Genomic DNA, 23,323 nt, shown 5'->3' on the forward strand with positions numbered 1-23,323 from the left:
GACCATCTCCTGCCCTCACTCCCAAGCCCTGGCAATCACTGCTCTGATTTCTGTCACTGATGTTTTGTCTTTTCTAGAATGTCACATAAATGGAATCCTACACTGAGCAGGCTTCTGTGTCTGGCTTTTTCACTTTTTAAAAGGTCTCTGATTTAAGACCAATATTTCCACCTCGAAGTCATCACATTTCCGTAAAAGCCTCTTAAGGAAGAAGCAAAAAGGAAAACTCACCTTTTGGAACACTTGATAGTTGGATTTGGACCATATATCAAGCTGTGGGGGGGAAAGAGATAAAATATCAGCATCAATTTTACAACTGTGGACTCTAAGAAATGATATTGTAACTACTGTTACTAAGCTTGGAAAAACCCTATGATTGTAAGAAAAACACATGCTGGATTTCTTCTTTATCAGCTGTGGTGATTTAAGGAGATGAACTGAAGAGACATAAAGCAGTCAGTGTGAGGCACCTGCCACACCCACGGCTCCGTGCCCACTGTTCTAACACTGACTCCTCCTCAGTGCTCCTGCATCACTCGACCGCCGCGGTCAGCCCTGCCCCAGGACCTCTGCACCTGCGGCGCCTGGACTGCTTCCCCCACAAATCCTCGCACAGCTCCTCGTATACTTCCTTTGGCTCAAACGTCACTTGTTCAAGAGTCATTGCCCAGGTACTCTGTTTTAAAATATCATTCCCATACCTGTTGTCTTGCTTCTCTTTATCCTTTCAAAAATTAAATATTTTCATCACACTTAAAACTGACTGACGCTTTTATTTATTCTGTTTACACCATCCTGGCACAGGATAGGGCCATGTCCCAGGCACGTGCGGAGGAAAGCAGACCCCTGCTGTTGAACACCTGCCCCCTGCCAGGCACGCCCTGGGCCTTCCACGTGCCCTCCCCTACCATCCCCAGGACGAGCCTGGGGAGCTGGTCCCATCAGCAACCTTTCTTCCTAGATGGTGAGACTGCGTTTGGAGCCATTTGACTGCCCACAATAATCTGGAGGAGCTTCTTATGGATGGGCTCGCTTGGTGGTGCTCAAACATGCCTGGCATCAGAGGCCCTGAGGGAATTGTTTGTTTTTTAATCTACAGATTTCTTGGTCCCTTCCCTGGAATGTCTGAATTAGGAGGTCTGGAGTGGGCCAGAGAATATATTGATTTGTCCACTTGTTTTCACAGGGCTCCACAGGTTCACTGTGATGAAGCCCTATGTCAGAAACCCTTGGTCAGGGAAACAGTGGTCTGAGATGGAATGTGGGCAGAGTTCAGAGTCCAGTCCTCGGGCCACAGTTGGTCTTGCATGGGATGCTCCGTGGCTCAGTCTAACCAAGCCACTCTGGTTTGACAGGTTGTAAGAGAAATTAAATCAATGCCTTCTCACTGTTTCAAGAGGTTAGAACAAAAGGGAGTATGGAAAACTAGAATTACCCCCACCCCCAGTACAGTGAGGAACCTGCAGATTAAAAGAGGGGCCGTCAGGAGGTCCCATGGGTGCTCAGAAGTCAGCTTTAATATATGGGTTCAAGAGTGGAGCAAACTGAAACGCCTGGTCAGTGCGCCTCTTGAAATTCGCCTTTGAGGTTGGCCAGTGGTCACGGCAGGAAGCTGAGACACGGCTACTTCAGCCTGTGTGTTGTGTGTTGACTCTGGAGCGCCTAGGAGGATCAGGAGCCAGCAGCTGGGAAGACTGCTCCAGGAAGACCGGAAGTGCTGCACCTGATGTGGGACAGGCTGAGGGTTTTCTGAAAACCGTCCTCAGGAGGGAAAGGCTGGGCTGGGAACAGGCATGCGTGCAGTTCTTCTGGTTCTTCCTGGTCTTAAGTAGAAGAACCTGGGTGGTACAGAGGAGCCCCCCACCCTCTCCAGCCCTTGGCAGGTTCCTGCTGGAGAGGGTAAGTTTAGCAGATCCAAGTCCAGGAACAATGAAGGAAGAGCTGTGACTGAACACTGATTTCAATCGGTCTGCTTCCCGCCACACCCACTGCGGAACCACCCCCTTCCTGCATTTCCACAGAAGCCCCCACCTGACCGCTCTCCTTCTACCCTGGCTGAACTGCTCTCCAGAAAGAGGGTGTCAGTTTTTAGTCACTGCCTCTCACTTTAAGCTAATGGATAGAGTAAGAATTTTAAATCTCTTCAGACATTAGAGTTTTAATTGGATAGGTTAGCAACTTGAAGGGAGAAAAGTGACATGTTACCCCCAGATAACTCTGAAGGAAATCTCCAAATACACATACAAAATTATTAATTTCCTACATTAGCAGTTCTGTTGAAGAAAATTGCTGGGCAGCCAGTCATATCTGGGAGGATAAGTCAGGTTCATATCATGATCTTAGTATCGCAGTTTAGCCTAGAGCTTCACAAACATTACATTTAAAGACTATTCAGACATTGTGAAAGGAATGAGAATGACTTTTTGTATCTTTTAGTCTTAGTGCCAAGATGACAGGAAGGTGCCAAAGATTCTAAATCTAAATTTTGGGAAAAGTCACATCAGTGCCTGAACTTGGAACGAATCTAGCTCTTTCCATTTTCAGCCCACAGCTGCTGCTGCTGCTGAAGTTCTCTGCTGCTGATCCTTCCTGCCGTTCCCATCATACACAGGCAGACACAAACACAGGGCCACGGAAAGAGAAAAGAGGAAAAATCCGCACAGAGACTGAGAAGTTAGTCTTCATTTAAAAGAGAAAATTATATACATATTAAAAAAAAGAAAAACCCAACCCTTCAGAACCTGCAAAATGTTTTAAATAGAAAAATTATCCAGAGAGAAGTATGCACAGGTTTAATTAAGAGGTGGACCCTCTAGCTAAACTGACTTCTCAAAACATACTTGCTCATTCCAAGTGAGCACACTGCTCTTTGGAAGGCAGTTTAAACATATTATTCAGGACCCCAGGGACTGGTTCTGACCATCTGGGATAGAAGGACATTAGGCAATACAATGATCTCACAGGTGCGCGGGGCTGAGAGAGGAATCCGATAACAATGGCTTCCCGCTTTGCTGGGAAGGCACAGCAGCCAGTTTGTCCTTGATTTTCTGCTAGACTTATGCCGAAGAAAGCCGTTTAACCAAGTGTTCTGGAGTCAGTGCCCTGCCTCTCCTCAGGGCCGGGAAGATTTCAGAAACTCATTTCAGGGAGCCGGGACAGAGCCAAGTGAATATTTATTAGCTTCAGCTTATTTGTCGCAGAGGAGGGCATGGCTACCGATTCTTTGTTGGCTGTGATACTCAAAAATGAGGATTCTGGAAGCTACAAAACTTTCAGCCCCATGAATGAGAAATGATTCTGAACTACAGTGTCAAGAAAAACAAATGAGAGCATCCCCTCAGTATTCTGGGCAGGACTTAGACAGATCTTAAAATGGAAAAGTCAACTTTCTGGTAATTGGGGCTGAACCTGCCATCTTAGGAGCAGCCCGTCAGACTCCAAGGATCAGAGTGAGTATCTTACAGGTGGGAAGGGGGCCTCTCCTCAGGTAAAATGGAAACGCACCCCTCAACGACCAACTGCTTCAGCACAGACACACCTGCTCTCAGGTTTCACGTCAGACATCAAAGGTCCTCTTGAGGCACAGGAAGAAACGGTGACAGCAGTGACAGTCAATTTTACTCACCGAAGAGAAAAAACCGAACACCCCCAGATCAGCAGGCCAGTGAATGCTGACCATGATGGTGGCCACCAGCATCGGCATCTCTGGCCCCACCAGGGAGGATGGATGCCATTTGCTGATGACTATGTGCTTAGCCTACACTGACCTGTGTTATCTTTCTAAAGTCTCTCAGCAGTTGCATGGTGATGATAAAATTATTCCCAATTCACAGCTGAGGAAACTGAAGCTCAGAGAAGTTAAGGGACTTGTCTGACATCACACAGTTAATATGTGGTAGAGAATTCAAAATCGGGTCAGTGATTCTTAGTGAACCAACTTACGGTTGCTGGGGGAAGGATGGGGGGACGGGACAATCAGGGAGCGTGGATGGACAAGTACACCTCTATTTAAATAGAGGTGCTCCTCCATTTTACCTGAGGAGAGGCCCCCTTCCCACCTGTAAGATACTCACTCTGGTCCCTGGAGTCTGACGGGCTGCTCCTCTATTTAAATAGATGTACACATCTATTTAAAATGGACAACCAACAAGGACCTCCTGCATAGCACAGGGAACTCTGCTCAATGTCATACAGCAGCCTGGATGGGAGGGGAGTTTGGGGGAGAATGGATACACGTGTATATATGGCTGAGCCCCTTCCCTGTTCACCTGAGACTACCACAATCTTGGTACTTGGCTGTACCCCGATACAAAACTAACAGTTAACAAAAAAGAGGCCTCAGCTCTTAACCCAGGAGTAAAAGAGCCCTGCAGCTATAATCCAGATGGAAGGGGACTCACATGGTGTTCCCCAAGCTGTCAGTTCAAAGGGCAGGGGGCATTCCTGCAAAGTTCAAGATGACAAACCCTCCAGGCCAGGTCATGTGACACCACTGGCACTAAAATCCCTTTAGTGGCAAGTGAAAATGACGGCAGCTCATCAGAAAGTTATCAGTTCTTCATTTCAAAAAAAAATACTACAATGAACTATAAATGATCTTACACTGACACTTTCAAATAAAACTTGTAAGCCTTACAGAGACATCAACTTCTAGAGCTCTCATTTCCTAGTAGCTTCATCCTGCAAGGTCAACAGGTGATGGGTCAGGAGAGGCGGGGAGCTATAAACCTGCAACGGTGATGGACTCCTCCACGGCCATCCAAGTCAAGCCACAAACTTCTACTGGGTCATCCGCTTAAGTTTGCCCACTCTCCCCCAGAGAATAGAAAAGTGAAGGAGTTTTACAGGTCTGTTCTTCTTCAACTTTTCACTTTCAATCAGGACATACATTCGTTACTAAAAAAACTGCTGAGAGCACCATTTCAGGGCATCCTCGGCATACGAATTAAACCGGATTCCCCTTCCCCAGCTTTCACCCTTCCCCCAAAGTAACAAGAGGCCATTTTTCTGAAGGTCGTCTGAACAATTTCAAAGGCTATAACAAATCAAAATGTTCCCTGCATCTAATATCAAACGGGGCTGATGCCAACACTTATTAGAGAAATCAGATTCAAGCTTCCCCCAGCCTCCTCGACCCAAACACACACACACATCCAACTTTGAAGTGGGAAGAATGCGGGGATCAGAAATTACCCTGGAGACAGCTCTGGCTGTCTTTGAAGGTTCCCTTTGATACTACCATTTCTTCTCCTCTCTTGCGCTAGGAGGCTAAAAGCTGCTTTTTTTTTTTTTTATTATTGATATGGAGTAATTAATGAAGCTATAGCATTAACATAACCTAAATCCCCTAATAAGATAAATTCAATGGAGACACTTGCATTTTTTTCCGGCTAGGTCTGACTGTGTGAAGCCGTAACAACGGCCAGGTAGTCAACCTCAAGCGGACTCTTGGCATGCTGAGTCAGGGCTCTGGGCTCCTCCCTGATGACAGCGCAGAGCGGGGCAGCAAGTCTTAGCAGCACTTTTATATTTTATTAGAGGAATTAATCTACTGGTCCTTGGCATCAAAAATATGCGTCCAGGTAAAGAGGATGATCGGGGTAGAGGTGGTGGTTGTTAGTGCAGAGTGACAGCTAGGCTTGGTGGGACTGTAATGGGGTGGGGGGACCTGCCAGAGCTGGGAATTGGGGGTGGCTCAGGGCTGCTGTTGTGCCAGAGCAGCTAAGTAAACCTTTTAGACGCTGGCTGCCTTGGATTTGGAAGATACAACTGCAGGCAGGAGGAATTCAGACCCTTGGAAGCTGAGGCAAGGCTTTCGAAGCCACAGCCACTGGGTCCGGGCAGCGGCCCACCCCAGGCAAGCGCTCAGGCACCAGCTCAGCAAATGCAGGGCTGTGCCTCTGGAACAGCACAAGTGCAGGCAGAGACTGGCTCTCACGGACCACACCTCGAGCGCCAATGTCCTTCCGAATGCCACGTTTCATCTGGGATGCGCCAGACGGTTCAACACACAGATGACACTGATGCAAGTGTATATAAATACTGAAGTTCACATATACCAGGATCACTTCTGAAAACAGAACACTAATAATGTCTGCATGACTTTCTTTTTACCATTTGTAAAGTACTCTGAAAAAAAAGGGGAGGGGGCGCTGATCAAATTGGCTAGGTGTAGTTTCTGGGCAGAGCAGTTGTGTGAGCGCTTCTCTGCCAAATGTGGTAGATGTGCCTTTAAAATAACAAGGGGACTCCATCCTCTCAGCCCTGCTCTTTTGACTTTCAGGGTCCCTGCAGATCACTGGGGCCAAAGTATGCCGTTGTAGCAGGGAGCAGGGGGCCTCCCGGGTCCCCTCTGTGAAATGACTCAGGAGAATTCAGGCTCCCGGGCACACATGCACCTTCCTTCTGGGGAACAGAGACCCACGCTCATCTCTCATCCGGAAACCATGACCCGTGTGCACGTGTGTGTGCCTCCTTTGTTCTTTACTTATGATGAGAGACCCTGATGCGGGGAAAGACTGGGGGCATGAGGAGAAGGGGATGACAAAGGATGAGATGGCTGGATCACATCACCGACTCAATGGATGTGAGTTTGGGTAAACTCCGGGAGTTGGCGATGGACAGGGAGGCCTGGCGTGCTGTGGTTCATGGGGTTGCAAAGAGTCGGACCCGACTGAGCCACTGGACTGAAGTGATGATGTCAGTCCCCGCTGCTTTGTCTAATACCCATCTCTAATTTCCCTGTTTCCTGTCTCTAATTTCTGACTCTCCACTTTTCCATCCCAACTAAAGCATTTTCACATCCCCAGGGGGCTTTTTCATTATCCCCTCCCACACATTATTACTCTACGGTGTTCCAGGCCCTGCTGTATATCCACAGGAGGGAAAGACACTCAGGACAGAGCCTGGGCCCTTGAGGAGCTGCTGGCAGAGGGAGGTTTGAGAACTGGCTCCGTGTGTGAGTGGGGGCAGCCACTTTCCCACTCTGGGTCTCAGGTTCCTTATCAGAAACATGAGTCTAACAGTGGTCCCTAGGATTCTGTGACCACTGGAGGTTCAGTCTGCTTTGTACAAGGCCTGCGAGAACAAACATGGAGTACGCCAGTATTTTTATTAATTACGAGGCAGACGTGTCAACAAACAACTAGGATGTACTAGTTCCAGTACCAGAAAATGACTGTTCAAAACACTACAGAGGTAAGAGTGATGATAATGTGTGCTATAAGTTGAGGGAAACCCAGGCCTGCTATCTCTGGAGCCCGTGCACACAGAAGAGGCCTGCAGGGGAAGGGGGACAGGACGAGAAGAGAGATGGCATTTGGTCAGTGCAAAAGGAAGAGTAAGTATGTCAGCTGAGCAGGAGGTGCAAACATCCCAGGTCAAGGGCGCAGAGCAGGTGTTAAGCGTGTGGAAGAACCTGCAACATTCTGAGAGCCACAAGGAGCACAAAAGGCCGGAAGGTAAGACAAAACACCTGCAGAGAATGACGGCAGATGAGGTCAGGACAGGGGGCAGGCGCCAGGTCACTAGGCAGTTCTGTGTCTTGCTAAGGGGTCTGGATTTTATTCTACAAGCCAGAGATTTCAGAAGAGTGTTTTGCCAAACGCCAATGTCACCATACACTCCGAGAATAAGGGAAGAAAAAAAACGGATGGTCAAACTGGTCAGGAAGAGATTGTATACTACACACCCGTCTTGGGAGATTCACAAGGCACATGGGCAAACTCCAATCTCTAAGAATTTCTACAGTAGAGAGTCCCACTGAACTTTCTCTAACCCCGAGTTTCCCAAACTCTTTCAATCATGGACTGCTTTGTGCCCAATGTCTACTTACATGCCACTTTTCTGCTCTGGGCAATGGGGAGATGGCAAAAAGCAAGAAATCACCCCCTTGACTGTGTATTTCAGGAAGACGGCTCTGGAGGCCAAGTGAAGGACAGATGCGGGAGGGAAGCAGGACTAGACACAGGAAGTGAGGAGGCCGAGGCTGCAACTTGGTGGAGAAACGAGAACTGAGGACAAGTGGAGATGGACGGGAGGCGCCCGGCTGCAGGGATAGAGAGAGACTCGCTAGAGCCTGCCAACAGACTCTGAATGGAGGAGGCAGGCCTGAGCAGTTGGCTGGCACAGTCACCCTGGGTGGGGACCGGCCCAGGGGTGTTGAGGCTGATTTTGGACAGGTTGCACCTGAGGTCCAGCTGGGGAGGAGGTCTGACTCTGACACACATCAGCAGGGATCTCCATGAGGGGACACGGGAAACCACCAGGACACGAGGGTGGCTGAGAGGCAGGAGTGCAGCCGGGAGGGAGCCCCTGGGGAGTCTGGGAGGCAAGCGGGTGGAGGGGAGGAAAGGACTACCTCAAACAGCTGAGGAGGAGGAATCAGAAAGAAATTCTAGAACATATACACGTGAGATCATTCTCTAACCACCGGATTTAAGTGCAGAATAAAAATAATACTAGTTATCACTTACTGAGTATTAGGTGGCAAAGCCTTCGCATGATTTTGGACACTTTCAGTATGGGGCAGTTAAATAAATATCATGTTAAGACTGATGTGGGTGCTGCAGAGTAGGCAAAACCTCTACTCCTTGTGCTATTTCAAATCCTGAAAGATGATGCTGTGAAAGTGCTCCACTCAATATGCCAGCACATTTGGAAAACTCAGCAGTGGCCACAGGACTGGAAAAGGTCAGTTTTCATTCCAATCCCAAAGAAAGGCAATGCCAAAGAATGCTCAAACTACCGCACAATTGCACTCATCTCAATTCAGTTCAGTTCAGTCGCTCAGTCGTGTCCTACTCTTTGCGACCCCATGAATCGCAGCATGCCAGGCCTCCCTGTCCATCACCAACTCCAGGAGTTCACCCAGACTCACGTCCATCGAGTCAGTGATACCATCCAGCCATCTCATCCTCTGTCGTCCCCTTCTCCTCCTGCCCCTAATCCCTCCCAGCATCAGAATTTTTTCCAATGAGTCAACTCTTAGTAAAGTAATGCTCAAAATTCTCCAAGCCAGGCTTCAGCAATACATGAACCATGAACTTTCTGATGTTCAACCTGGTTTTAGAAAAGGCAGAGGAACCAGAGATCAAATTGCCAACATCCGCTGGATCATAGAAAAAGCAAGAGAGTTCCAGAAAAACATCTACTTCTGCGTTATTGACTATGCCAAAGCCTTTGACTGTGTGGATCACACAATAAACTGTGGAAAATTCTGAAAAAGATGGGTATACCAGACCACCTGACCTGCTTCTTGAGAAATCTGTATCCAGGTCAGGAAGCAACAGTTAGAACTGGACATGGAACAACAGACTGGTTCCAAATAGGAAAAGGAGTACGTCAAGGCTGTATATCGTCACCCTGCTTATTTAACTTATATGCAGAGTACATCATGAGAAACACTGGACTAGAAGAAACACAAGCTGGAATCAAGATTGCCGGGAGAAATATCAATAACCTCAGATATGCAGATGACACCACCCTTATGGCAGAAAGTGAAGAGGAACTAAAAAGCCTCTTGATGAAAGTGAAAGTGGAGAGTGAAAAAGTTGGCTTAAAGCTCAACATTCAGAAAATGAAGATCATGGCATCCAGTCCCATCTTCATGGGAAATAGATGGGGAAACAGTGGAAACAGTGTCAGACTTTATTTTGGGGGGCTCCAAAATCACTGCAGATGGTGACTGCAGCCATGAAATTAAAAGACGCTTACTCCTTGGAAGGAACGTTATGACCAACCTAGATAGCATACTCAAAAGCAGAGACATTCCTTTGCCAACAAAGGTTCGTCTAGTCAAGGCTATGGTTTTTCCCGTGGTCATGTATGGATGTGAGAGTTGGACTGTGAAGAAGGCTGAGCGCTAAAGAATTGATGCTTTTGAATTGTGGTGTTGGAGAAGACTCTTGAGAGTCCCTTGGACTGCAAGGAGATCCAACCAGTCCATTCTGAAGGAGATCAGCCCTGGGATTTCTTTGGAGGGAATGATGCTGAAGCTGAAACTCCAGTACTTTGGCCACCTCATGCGAAGAGTTGACTCATTGGAAAAGACTCTGATGCTGGGAGGGATTGGGGACAAGAGGAGAAGGGGACGACAGAGGATGAGATGGCTGGATGGCATCACCAACTCGATGGACTTGAGTTTGAGCAAGCTCTGGGAGTTGGTGATGGACAGGGAGGCCTGGCATGCTGCGATTCATGGGGTCGCAGAGTCGGACATGACTGAGAGACTGATCTGAACTGAACTACTCCTTGTACTCTAAGTTCAGAGTATGCTTCACTTGTGTCCTGAATTCAGTTTCTCTTCTAGTACACAGCTTTTACATATTTGTAAGTCCTCGGAGAGCACGGGCTGAGACTCACACCAGGGGTGACTATGAAGCTGTAAATCACGAACAGAAGCCACAAAAATGACCACTGACTCGGGCTCTGGGCCAGAGTCTCCCCTGACCCAGTCTTGTCTCTACTGTTGCGAAGGAGTTTGGCATTTCTTGCTTAGACTCGCCATCAGAGTTGATGAGTCACATTCCATGGGTCATGCTTCCCCCGATTACCTACTTTATTCTCCGCCCTTGCTCCAGACGCATTTTGGTCTTTCCAAAAAGAAAGGGGAAAGCTTCCCTTGAGGCATGCTTTCCTCTCCATGGGGAGATTCACAAGAACCTGGCAGAGCCCTGGGAGTGAGAATAGCTGCCCACGGTGACAACACTGGAGCGGAATGTGGAAATTTGAAAATGCTGGGTTCCTTGATCAAAATACAGACCTCATTACTGTATGGGTCACACCTCTTACATAATGCACAGGTATGTGCTAAGCTACCTTCGTCACCTGTTTTTGGAGAGCGTCCTATCCTCATTATAACATGGCCGTTGGGTGCTAAGTGCTGGTACTAACAAACTTTTACATTTTAATGGGATTCATGAAAAGAAGGGAAAGCTCCAGGGAGAGGGGAAGACGGAGGCTCAGTGCCAGAAGTGACCAGGGCACACCTGGGTGGTTTCTCTGGCAGAACGCTCATCACGCTCTGGAAGCAAACACGAATGCAGCCTGTCGGCTTCTATTAGCATCCTCTCGTGCTCGATCTCCATACGGAGAGTGTGCAGTCCAGAGGAATCAGGGCTTTACACGGGTGGGCGTCCCGTGAAGCAGCTCAGCCATGGAAATGACTCCTCTTTTTTCAACAGCAGTATTCAGCACGCACCACTATGGACAAGCAGCTTCTGCGGTGCCCCGTAGTTCTGAGGAAAGGCCGGTCGGCAGGCTGTGTGTCAGACTCACTTGAATTTTCCTCATGGTTCTCGGAAAAGCAAAATGCTGAACCCTAGGCTATTGACGTGCTGCATGACTAGGCAGAGGGGGGAAAAAAAGGGAAAGAAAAGAAAGAAATCCATTTCCTCAGAAGACACATTTAATGAGGCAACTGGGGTCCAAGGTGATAAATTAGAAATTCAACTAAGGGTTTCAGGCTTAAAGGAAAAAAGCAGAAGCTTGATGAAAAATGCAAGGGGAGAGAAATGTTTTTTTGTAAAGCACTCGGCTTCACACTGATAAATCTACGCTTGTTGATCATTTCAGCTATGATTGCCAGTGTTTAATGTCATTCATCTGGGACTCGACTACATTTGTTCTGGGATACAGAAAATAACGGAGAAAACAAAAGACGCCAGCATGCTTACCTTGCCATCTTCTGTGTAGACGTTTTCATTATACCCCTTCACTATCGTTCGATCGATGAACAGGCTCCGCATGACGACGATCACTTTCAACACCTTTCCCAAGGTCACCTGGCAAAAGAAAGGGGGCAAACCTGAGTGCTCACCATGAACACGCGAACCACACACGCTGGCAACCTGAACACTCCTCTGTGCACACGCGAACCACACATGCTGGCAACACAACGAGCAGAAAGCCACCTCTGTCTGCTTCCAAGAGATGCACCAGTGGACGCGTGGAGGACGGCAGGCATGGCGGTCACCCTTGTGCCAGCCTCCTAAGGCATTTAAGGTGGTGCAGGTCCCAGCTCATCTAACCCTGAATTTACTTATAATTTTGACTTATAAACTCTCAGGATAAGTTCTAAATGTCTGTTTGCTGGATAAAGCAAATTTCCCTTTTATTTTTTTCTGTCTTAAGATTACTTTCTTGAAAGGTGACCCTACGACGGAGGCCTTGCAGGAGTTAGTGAGCACATTTATTTCACACGATGGAATGACCCTTCGTACACTCACGGAATATGCAGGGAGTACAATACAGACACCACATACCCCCTGGTCGAACTGTCTATTTTTAACAGCTGGTGGAAAAGTGGGGCGGTTCTGAAGGTACATGAGAAGTAGTTGAGTCTTATCTCCAAAAAGGAACACGATCCTGTAAATGCATTTAAGCGTTTTTCCTCTCTTGAACCTAAGCACCAGGACTTCCCTGGTGGTCCAGTGGTTAAGACTGTGCTTCCACTGCAGCAGTACAGGTTCAGTCCCTGGCTGGGGAACTCAGATCTGGCAGGCCATGCGGTGCGGCCAAAGACAGACAGACATTACCAACACCAGCTGTAAAAAGTGCAGTTTCATACACGCCAGGGGAAAGCGGCTCCCCAGGGGGCTCAGTAGTAAAGAATCTGCCTGCCAATGCCGGAGGCGCTGGTTTGATCCCTGGGTGGGAAAGCTCCCCTAGAGTAGGTGATGGGAACCCACTCCAGTATTCTTGCCAGGAGAATGCAATGGACAGAGGAGCCTGGCAGGCTACAGTCCACGGGGCTGCAAAAGAGATAGACACAACTGAGAGACTAGACAATCACAAAGGGGAAAAACAACCTGATGTGCTTGCTGAACAGACTCAGCCCACAAGACAGACAGCACCTTCCATTCTTTAAGGGGCTCACGTAACCCTTTCGATACTTTGTCAAGCCTCTTCTTTTCATCTCCTAGATGAGACCCTACAGACAGACTGGGCACAGGACCCAAACCAAGGCCCACTGTCTAGGCTGTTCCGTGAAGCTCTGACATCACAGAATTGGCTACAGGGAACCCTCTGGGCTCAGACCAGAGTCTCCCTGCAAACAGCACTCCTAATGTTGCAACTCCAGTGTGCAGACTGTTTCTGGAGGTGCCACCTCCAGCCAGCCTTCCCTTATTCCCCATTTCCTACAGTTTTTACCCTCAGTTCAGTTCAGTTCAGTCGCTCAGTCATGTCTGACTCTTTGCGACCCCATGAAACGCAGCATGCCAAGCCTTCCTGCCCGTCACCAACTCCCAGAGTTCACCCAAACCCATATCCACTGAGTAAGTGGTGCCATTCAGCCATCTCATCCTCTGTCATCCCTTCTCCTCCTGCCCTCGATCCTTCCCAGCATCAGGGTCTTTTCATATGAGTCAGTTCTTCGCATCAGGTGGCCAAAGTACTGGTGTTTCAGCTTCAACATCAGTCCTTCCAATGAACACCCAGGACTAATTTCCTTTAGAATGGACTGGTTGGATCGCCTTGTAGTCCAAGGGACTCTCAAAAGTCTTCTCCAACACCACAGTTCAAAAGCATCAATTCTTCGGCACTCAGCTTTCTTTATACTCCAACTCTCACATCCATACACAACTACTGGAGAAACCATAGCCTTGACTAGATGGACCTTTGTTGGCAAAGTAATGTCTCTGCTTTTAAATATGCTGTCTAGGTTGGCCATAACTTTTCTTCCAAGGAGCAAGTGTCTTTTAAATTCATGGCTGCAGTCACCATCTGCAGTGATTTTGGAGCCCCCAAAAATAAAGTTTGTCACTGTTTCCATTGTTTCCCCATCTATTTGCCATGAAGTGATGGGACCAGATGATATGATCTTAGTTTTCTGAATGTTGAGCCTTCAGCCAACTTTTTCACTATCCTCTTTCACTTTCATCAAGAGGCTCTTTAGTTCTTCTTCACTTTCTGCCATAAGGGTGGTGTCATCTGCATATCTGGTTATTGGTGTTTCTCCCGGCAATCTTGATTCCAGCTTGTGCTTCTTCCAGTCCAGCATTTCTCATGATGTACTCTGCATATAAGTTAAATAAGCAGGGTGACAATATACAGCTTTGACTGTACTCCTTTTCCTATTTGGAACCAGTCTGTTGTTCCATGTCCAGTTCTAACTGTTGCTTCCTGACCTGCATATAGATTTCTCAAGAGGCAGGTCAGGTGGTCTGGTATGCCCACCTCTTTCAGAATTTTCCAGTTTGTGGTGGTGATCCACACAGTCAAAGGCTTTGGCATAGTCAATAAAGCAGAAGTAGATGTTTTTCTGGAACTCTCTTGCTTTTTCAATGATCCAGCGGATGTTAGCAATTTGATCTCTGGTTCCTCTGCCTTTTCTAAAACCAGCTTGAACATCTGGAAGTTCATCGTTCACGTATTGCTGAAGGCTGGCTTGGAGAATTTTGAGCATTACTTTGCTAGCATGTGAGACGCGTGCAACTGTGCGGTAATTTGAGCATTCTTTGGCATAGCCTTTCTTAGGGATTGGGATGAAAACTGACCTTTTCTAGTCCTGTGGCCACTGCTGAGTCTTCCAAATGTGCTGGCATATTGAGTGCCGCCCTTTCACAGCATCATCCTCACCCTACTGTCCCCAACAACAGTTTCTCTCCTTGATCCACCCTGGGTGTTGGTGAACATTACTAATACCAGGTTCCTTCAATAATGCTGAGTTGATCTGTATTTCTATATGCCCTCAATGGTACAGAATACAAAAAGGTTAAGAAAAAGACATGATACTTTTGTTTATATTTAAGAGAATGTTAATAAAAGCATCTTACATCTGCATAGTACTTCTAAATTCTGCTATACCATGTAACATTTAATGGGTCATTTCTTGTAAAATGAGAAATCACTATTTAAGGATGCCAATAAACTGCCAAGGCAGGAACAGAAACTGCCTTTAATTTACGTGTAGTCTTGGAAGGAAGCAAGGGAAGGAAAGGAACCCAGTTATAGTTTGGTAGTCATAAGCACTTAAGTCCCCCCCATCAAGAAGCTTCCACAAGCCTCTTATCCTTATCCATCAGAAGGCAGACAGAATGAAAACCACAATCACAGAAAACTAATCAAAAAGATCACATGGATCACAGCCTTGCCTAAGTCAATGAAACCAGAAGCCATGTTGTGTAGGCCACCCAAGACGGACGGGTCATGGTGGAGAGTTCTGACAAAACGCGGTCCATTGGAGAAGGGAATGGCAAACCACTTCAGTATTCTTGCCTCGAGAACCCCATGAACAGGATGAAAAGGCAAAAAGATAGGACACTGAAAGATGACCTCTCCAGGTCAGTAGGTGCCCAATATGTTACTGGAGAAGAGTCGAAGAAATAACTCCAAAAAAAAATGAAGAGACGGAGCCAAAGCAGAAACAACGCCCAGTTGCGGATGTGACTGGTGGTGGAAGTAAAGTCCGATGCTACAAGGAGCAATACTGCATAGGAACCTGGAATGAATCAAGGTAAATTCGAAGTGGTCAAACAGGAGACAGAAAGAGTGAATATCAACATTTTAGGCATCAGTGAACTAAAGTCAACTGGAATGGACGAATTTAATTCAGATGACCATTACATCTGCTACTGTGGGCAAGAATCCCTTAGAAGAAATGGAGTAGCCCTCATAGTCAACAAAAGAGTCCAAAATGTAATACTTGGGTGCAGTCTCAAAAACAACAGAATGATTTCTGTTCATTTCCAACACAAACCATTCAATATCACAGTAATCTGAGTCTATGCCCCAACCACTAATGCTGAAGAAGCTGAAGTTGAATGGTTCTATAAAGACTTACAAAATCTTCTAGAACTAACACCCAAAAAAGATATCCTTTTCATCATAGGGGACTGGAATGCAAAAGTAAGAAGTCAAGAGATACCTGGAGTAACAGGCAAGTTTGGTCTTGGAGTACAAAATGAAGCAGGGCAAAGGCTAACAGAGTTTTGCCAAGAGAACGCACTGGTCATAGCAAACATCCTCTTCCAACAACACAAGAGATGACTCGACACATAGTCAGCACCAGATGGTCAGTACCGTAATGAGATTGATTATATTCTTTGCAGCCGAACGTGGAAAAGCTCTATACAGTCAGCAAAAACAACAAGACCTGGAGCTTACTGTGCCTCAGATCATGACTTCTTATTCCAAAATTCAGGCTTAAATTGAAGAAAGTAGGGAAAACCACTAGAACATTCAGGTATGACCTAAATCAAATCCCTTACAATTATACAGTGGAAGTGACAAATAGATTCAAGGGATTAGATCTGATAGAGTGTCTGAAGAACTATGGATGGAGGTTCGTAACATCGTACAGGAAGGAGGCTGTGACAAAACCATCCCCAAGGAAAAGAAATGCAAAAAGGCACAGTGGTTGTCTGAGGAGGCCTTACAAATAGCTGAGAAAAGAAGAAAAGTGAAAGGCAAAGGAGAAAAGGCAAAAGATATATCCATCTGAAGGCAGAGTTCCAAAGAATAGCAAGAAGAAATAAAGACTTCCTAAGTGATCTATGCAAAGAAATAAAGGAAAACAATAGAATGGGAAAGACTAGAGATCTCTTCAAGAAAATTAGAGATACCAAGGGAACATTTCATGCAAAGATGGGCTCAACAAAGGACAGAAACAGTATGGACCTGACAGAAGCAGTAGATATTAAGAAAAGGTGGCAAGAACACACTGAAGAACTGTACAAAAAAGATCTTCATGATCCAGATAACTACGATGGTGTGATCACTCACCTGGAGCCAGACATCCTGGAATGTGAAGTCTAGTGCGCTTTAGGAAGTATCACTACGGACAAAGCTAGTGGAGGTGATGGAATTCAAGCTGAGCTATTTTAAATCCTAAAAGATGATGCTGTGAAAGTGCTGCACTCAGTATGTCAGCAAATTTGGAAAACTCAGCAGTGAGCAAATTTGGAAAACTCAGCAGTGACCAAATTTTCCAAACTTGGAAAACTTCCCAGTGGACTGGGAAAGGTCAGTTTTCATTCCAGTCCCAAAGAAAGGCGATGCCAAAGAATGTTCAAACTACCGCACAACTGCACTCATCTCACACAGTAGCAAATATTCCTGGGCTCCAAAATCACTGTGGACAGTGACTGCAGCCACAAACTTAAAAGACGCTTGCTCCTTGGAAGGAAAGGTATGAGCAACCTAGACAGCATAATCAAAAGCAGAGACGTTACTTTGCCGACAAAGGTCCATCTAGATAAAAAGCTATGGTTTTTCTAGTAGTCAGGTATGGATGTGAGATTTGCATCATGAAGAAGGTTGAGCACTGAAGAATTGATGCTTTTGAATTGTGGTGTTGGAGAAGAGTCTTGAGAGTCCCTTGGACTGCAGGGAGATCAAACCAGTCAATCCTAAAGGTCTATGGACGTAACAGAAGCAGAAGATATTCAGAACAGGTGGCAAGAATACACAGAAGAACTACACAAAAGAGATCTTAATGACCCAGATAACCACAATAGTGTGATCAGTCACCTAGAGCCAGACATCCTAGAGTGCGAAGTCAATTCCTAAAGGAAATAAAGTATGCATTGCAGCCCAATATTCATATTAATATACTAATTAATATTAATATCAACAATTCCTAAAGGAAATCAGTCCTGAATATTTATTGGAAGGACTGATGCTGAAGCTGAAGCTCCAATACCTTGGCCACCTATGTGATCTTTCTCACTGGGAAAGACCCTGATGTTGGGAAAGATTGAAGGCAGGAGGAGAAGGGGATGACAGAGGATGAGATGGTTGGATGGAATCACTGACTCGATGGACATGAGTTTGGGCAGGCTACGGGAGTTGATGATGGACAGGGAAGCCTGGTGTGCTGTAGTCCATAGGGTTGCAGAGTCAGACACAACTGAGCGACTGAACTGAACAGAATTAAAGTCATAAGCACTGAAGTTATAAGCACTGAAGTTAATTGTCTCTTGCTGGGCTACAGTGACGGTCCAGCACACCTCCTCCAACGGGGCTACCATTTCCAACATATTTTAACTCTCTTTACTAATAAGCATAGAATTTCTTAGAATTTCTGCTAATAAGCAGAAAACTGAGCAACTGTTTCCTTAAAAGAAGCAAGATCTAGCTGACTTTAACTCATAAAAAGAGAATTTTGATATTTTAAAGTTAACTAATAGTAAGAGTTAATAAAGGCTTACTAGGGGGCAATTTAAAATTAGAGAAAAAAGGAATAAATTGTTTATAGTCTTTCCATCCAAAGAGAATCACCATTAACATTTGGGGTACTTCCTTTCAATCTTTGTACTATCAAAGATTCATGGGTTTTGAATTTTTCAAGTTTATAACTGAAACTAAATATATAATTTCAAGTCAAAAGTTTATTTAAAATTATGAGGTAAGCATTGTTCCATATTGCTGTGCAGTCTTCAAAAATGGCAAGACATGTGGGTCTAGCATTCTACTGAGTGGATATACTGTAATTTCTTTAACCTACTGTTGGACATTAGTCGCTTCCAAATTTCCCCTAATATTAATATTGGGCTGCAATGTGTACTTTTGTTCACCTGGCTTTTGCTGTGTTTGGGCTTATTTCCTGAGGATAGGTTTGTAGAGCTGTAATTTACCGGGGTGAACAGTACAAATGTTTAGCAGCTTCTGATACAATCTACCAACTGCTAACCATAAGGGTTAAGAACACTACTGTCTGCTCTCCACTCCCATCAGCAATGGGTGCTATTAAAACATAAGTCCCTGGGCCAGCAAGGCGATCAAACCAGCCAGTCCTAAAGGAAATCAACCTTGCATCTTCACTGGAAAACTGATGCTAAAGCACCAATACTTTGGCCACCTGATGTGAACAGCCACCTTAGTGGAGAAGCCCCTGATGCTGTGAAAGATGGAGGGCAAGAGGAGAAGAGAACAGCAGAGGATGAGATGGTTTGACAGCATCACTGACTCGATGGATGTGAATCTGAGCAAACTCCTTGAGACAGTGGAGGACAGAGGGGCCTGGCGTGCTGCAGTACATGGGTTCATAAAAAGTCGCACACAACTTAGGGACTGAACAACAAGCAAACCTCAACAGAACAAAATAATATCCACCCCCCGCCCCGAAGTACTGACTTAATTACTTTCTTTAAAGTTTTTATTATGGAAGCCTTAAAAGAAAACATACAAAAGTAAATGAAATAGTATAAAGAACCTCCTTGGACCCACCCCAATGGCAATAACTCTTGGCAGATTTGTTTTACCTACACCCTCACGACTGAGTGACCTCACTTTCACTTTTCACTTTCATGCACTGGAGAAGGAAATGGCAACCCACTCCATTGTTCTTGCCTGGAGAATCCCAGAGACGGGGGACGCTGGTGGGCTGCCGTCTGTGGGGTCGCAGAGTTGGACACAACTGAAGCGACTAAGCAGCAGCAGCAGCACCTACTTTTCCCTTCCTGTTTTATTTGGAAACAAATAACAGCCAAGATATCACTTTATCTGTAAATATTTCAGTCTGGATCTCTGAAAGAGGAGGGTTTGAAAACAAACAAAACAGATAGCTGTGCTACCAATCCACATCTGAAACAATAGGAATTCTCTAGAGTTATCAAATCTGCAGGCCAGTCAGTGTTAAAATTTCCAACAGTCTCACAAAGGCCACATTTTTAAAAAGTTTGCTTGACTTGGGATCTGAATACGGTCCACACCCCGTGACTGGCTGATGTCTCAAAAGTCTCTCCTAAACTAAAAACTTCTCTCTATCCCCTCCCTCCCATTTTATTTGTTGAAGAAACTGGCTCATTTTCTCTGTAGAGTTTTCCAGCCTGGATTTTGCTGATGGCGTCCTGGCGGTGTACTTTACATGGTCTTTCTTACTTTGTACTTCCTATAAATTGGTAATTGTATGAGATGCGGGCCTGATTACTGTTATTGTTATTTTTGGCAGGCCTGCTTCACGGGGGTGTCAGTTTGCCACCAGGAAGCATGGGAGGTCAGGCATCTCAGTGTGTGACGCTGGCAGCTGCTGACCCATTAAATTCACCAGGGGTTACAGATGGTCGTACTCCAAGGGGATAACCCAGCCTTCAGGTATTAGCTGGAATACTTTTGTAAAGAAAAACTCCACCTACCTGCTAATTGGTCACCTCATGGGTGAATTTATTATATAGGAAAGACAAGTTAAAAGGTCAGTTCTTTCCATTTATCTGCCAGTTTTCAAATAACACATTAGTTCTCTAGTTTACTTCCAATGTATCAACAAATGGGTTAGCTTTTCCCCCTTAACATTAGCATAAACTCAAAAAGGGAAGCAGATCTGAGGTATATGTATCTGATGCAATTCTTTGCACGGGCGCTCAAATCGTCCTGTCTGTGGCCTACGGGCATCTCTGTGAGGTCGTAACCCTGGTCTCCGAGGCGGCTTCCTTGCTCTCCGATGCATGGCACTCCAGGCCTGTCGGGTTGTAACCGTGGTCTCTGTGACAGTTGCTGTCTTGTACACGATACTCCAGGCCTGTCCTGTACAAGTCCCACCTGAGGTCACGGATCAGCCATTTCCATAAGCAGCTCTGGTTCTTTTTGTGGGAAATGGTGTTTCAAGGCCACAACCAGGGCGAGAGGGGCAGATCATTGTTCGACAGGTTAAAATTTTTGTTTTGCATTTTATGAATCTGGCTAGGATAGTTTTTCCTTTACCACCCCCTTTTTTTCTTTTCCTATGTTCATTTATATATTGAGGTTTAAGTGTTTTCTTTTCTAAACACGAGATTCTACCGGCATACCGCTCCCTCACCAATCATACTTCCCACATCCACGCCCGCCCTCAGCCAGTCACACTCCCCCCAGTCCCCTGCCTGGTCGCTCCGGAGTCCTGAGACAGACTCTCCACGCCCCGCTCCTGTGCCGCGGCTTCACCCGTAAGGGAGGGCGCACGCATGTCGGAGGCTCACCACCAGCATCTCTTCGGCTATGTTGTTCCTGAGCTGGATGCTTCCAGACATTCGGTGCTATGAAGTCTGGCTCCGGTTCACTTTTATTCTCTCTCAAACCTGTCATGTGCTATGAAGTTTATCAAATCTCATTTTTTATAGTCAGAAAGGACTCTGGTACTCAACTAGGCTGAAAATGCACAGATTTATGGCCTTTTGCATTTTAACGTGGTCACAATGAAACCACACATGCGATTTTGAAGCTCACCGTTTCGCGGCTTTGGAACCAGGTGCATCTGGAATGAGGTCTGGGCTCTGCTACGGGAGAGCCTGGCCCATCACTTGCCTTCTCTGGACGTCAGTTTCCTCCATCTGATGGAGATACCGAGAGTGCCCTCTGAGAACGACCCTGAGGAGTCGATTCACTGATACGGGTGCGGCAGAGGGCCCGGCACAGACTACGTTCCTGGGGCAGTCCTCACTGCTCGGCCCACACCCTCGTCTGGACTTTGCAGAGGTGAAATGATCTGAAGCCAGTCAACATCAAAGCTGGAACAAGCACGGTCACTGCCTCTGATCCAGTGAAACTACCACTTATGCTAATCTGCCCTCGTGCTGTCACACCTGGGCGAAAGGGATGCTGCAGAGAGGGGGTGTCAGCTGTGTGGGCGCTGAAGTTTGAACAAAAGCATGCTCCTGTTAAATGGCTGCTGAGTTGGTAAGCCTGAGGTGCGGGTGCTGTGGGGACAGGATGAGGCTGCCACGGGGGCTGACCTCGCTGACTTCCAAAGGAGGCCACTGACTATGAAGGTCAAGTGCACTGGACTCTGCCACACCTGCCACTTACAGGCAGGGCGACCGAGGGAAGTCCAGCCACCGCTGGTGCCTGTTCACTCAGCTGTGAAGCGCAGAGGGGCCTGCGGAGCAACGAGATGGGATGATCCTTGGGAGACACGTGGCCGACGGCATGCTGAGTCATACGATGCTCTAGCCCTCAGCCTTCGTTCAACTCAGAGGTGATGCAGCTGAGAGGGTCCGTAAGCCCTTCATCCCCTGGCCCTCGAGAAGGGGCTTTGTGCGCCTAATGTTCTTTCCAGCCTGCATGGCACTCTATCATGATTCATATTCTCGTGTCTGGACTGTGCCAGTTCTAACACACTTGCACGCAGCAGGCTGTAATGACCCTGGAGTTCTGGCAGACTGATATGGTGGGGCACCATATACCAGCCGACGGACACTGTTCTACGTACTAGTCAGTGCTGGCTGTGGTCGGAGCAAAATGTCCAGAGATGGGGCTACAGGTCTGTGCTTGGCAACTGCCATGGGATCCCACAAATAACGCTAATGCCATCTGGTAATGAAGCGGGCTTGCGGTTGCCAAGGTAACCCTCTGCACTGAGCAGCTCTCTCACCAGCCCTCCAGTGCTGGTCTCCGTGCGTTCACACGGCAAGTCGTGAAGTCAAGGGGAGCACTGTGCTTCTCCAGAGAGAACCAGGGTGCGCTTGGAGATGAAGCTGCTGGGGGTCTGCCCAGCAGGCCGTCACTCTTCCAGGAAGTGCCCTTAGAGACCTGTCAGAGCACCTCCCCTTGCAGGGGCGTGGGAGCTGAATGGGTGGTCTTCTCTGTCTCTTCTCTGGCATTCATCTGCCAAGCGGTATGACATTGGAAAAATCTCTAGTTCACTATGGCAAGGCAAGCTGCAAAGTGGGAGGCAAGTTGAGGATAGCAAAAATATTTCATTCTGCTCTGCCACCAACTGCTACCCAATGCAAATGTAACAAATCTTGTAGCTAAGACCAGGTGAGCTGAGAAGGGGAGAGGAGCCAATCACCTGCAACCTGAACCCCTGGGCTTGTGCAGGGAGCAGGCACCCTGAGCCTAAGCAGAGCTGTCTAGGATGCAGGGGGGACGAGCTGACCAATGGCTTCTTTGCACCCTCAGGTCCAGCATACACCCCGTGACTGGGAAGTGAAGTGGGCAGCACAGTATCTGTCACAAAGACAAAGGACGCATGGCTGAGCTCTGCTTTGGGGAAGGGATACACTGGGGGAAAACCAACCACATACACGCATGTGTACACAAACATTATTTTCCAGGTACAAACAAGGGAAAAGCTTACTGTGGAAGTGTCTACAAGGGGTCTGCTGTACTTGCAGTGATGTTTTTCCAAGTATACTTAGAAAGGGGAAGGGAGAGAGGGAGGGGCACCTGGGCACCTACAGGAGGTTCAGGAACAGTTCTTCTCAGTATGGAACCAAGAACCTTCCCCTTTGTGCTAATTACAAAGAAAGATGGGGATAAAGGGAACGAGCCCGATAAGCATTTATTCACTGAGTATGTAAGTGTGTGTATTACGTGAAGCTCTGGGTTAGGACACTGATGCAGATTTACGTGACTTTAGAGCTGGAGTTTTAAAAAAGTCACTTTCAACTGTCTCATTTTCAAG

At 46.7% G+C, this 23,323-nt stretch overlaps 1 protein-coding gene across 3 annotated transcripts in view; it reads right to left on the reverse strand.

Moving 5' to 3' along the window:
* Nucleotides 1-23,323, reverse strand: part of MED27 (mediator complex subunit 27) — a 246,189-nt gene that overhangs the window by 46,458 nt on the left and 176,408 nt on the right. For all 3 annotated transcript variants that reach the window (XM_070799476.1, XM_019971048.2, XM_019971047.2), the window contains exons 5-6: nt 11,676-11,783; nt 232-273 (exon numbers count right to left, since the gene is read on the reverse strand). In XM_070799476.1, coding sequence (XP_070655577.1) covers nt 232-273; nt 11,676-11,783 — 150 coding nt within the window. The remainder of the gene's footprint in view (nt 1-231; nt 274-11,675; nt 11,784-23,323) is intronic.

Source organism: Bos indicus, chromosome 11, assembly GCF_029378745.1.
Source record: "Bos indicus isolate NIAB-ARS_2022 breed Sahiwal x Tharparkar chromosome 11, NIAB-ARS_B.indTharparkar_mat_pri_1.0, whole genome shotgun sequence".
NCBI lineage: Eukaryota > Metazoa > Chordata > Mammalia > Artiodactyla > Bovidae > Bos > Bos indicus.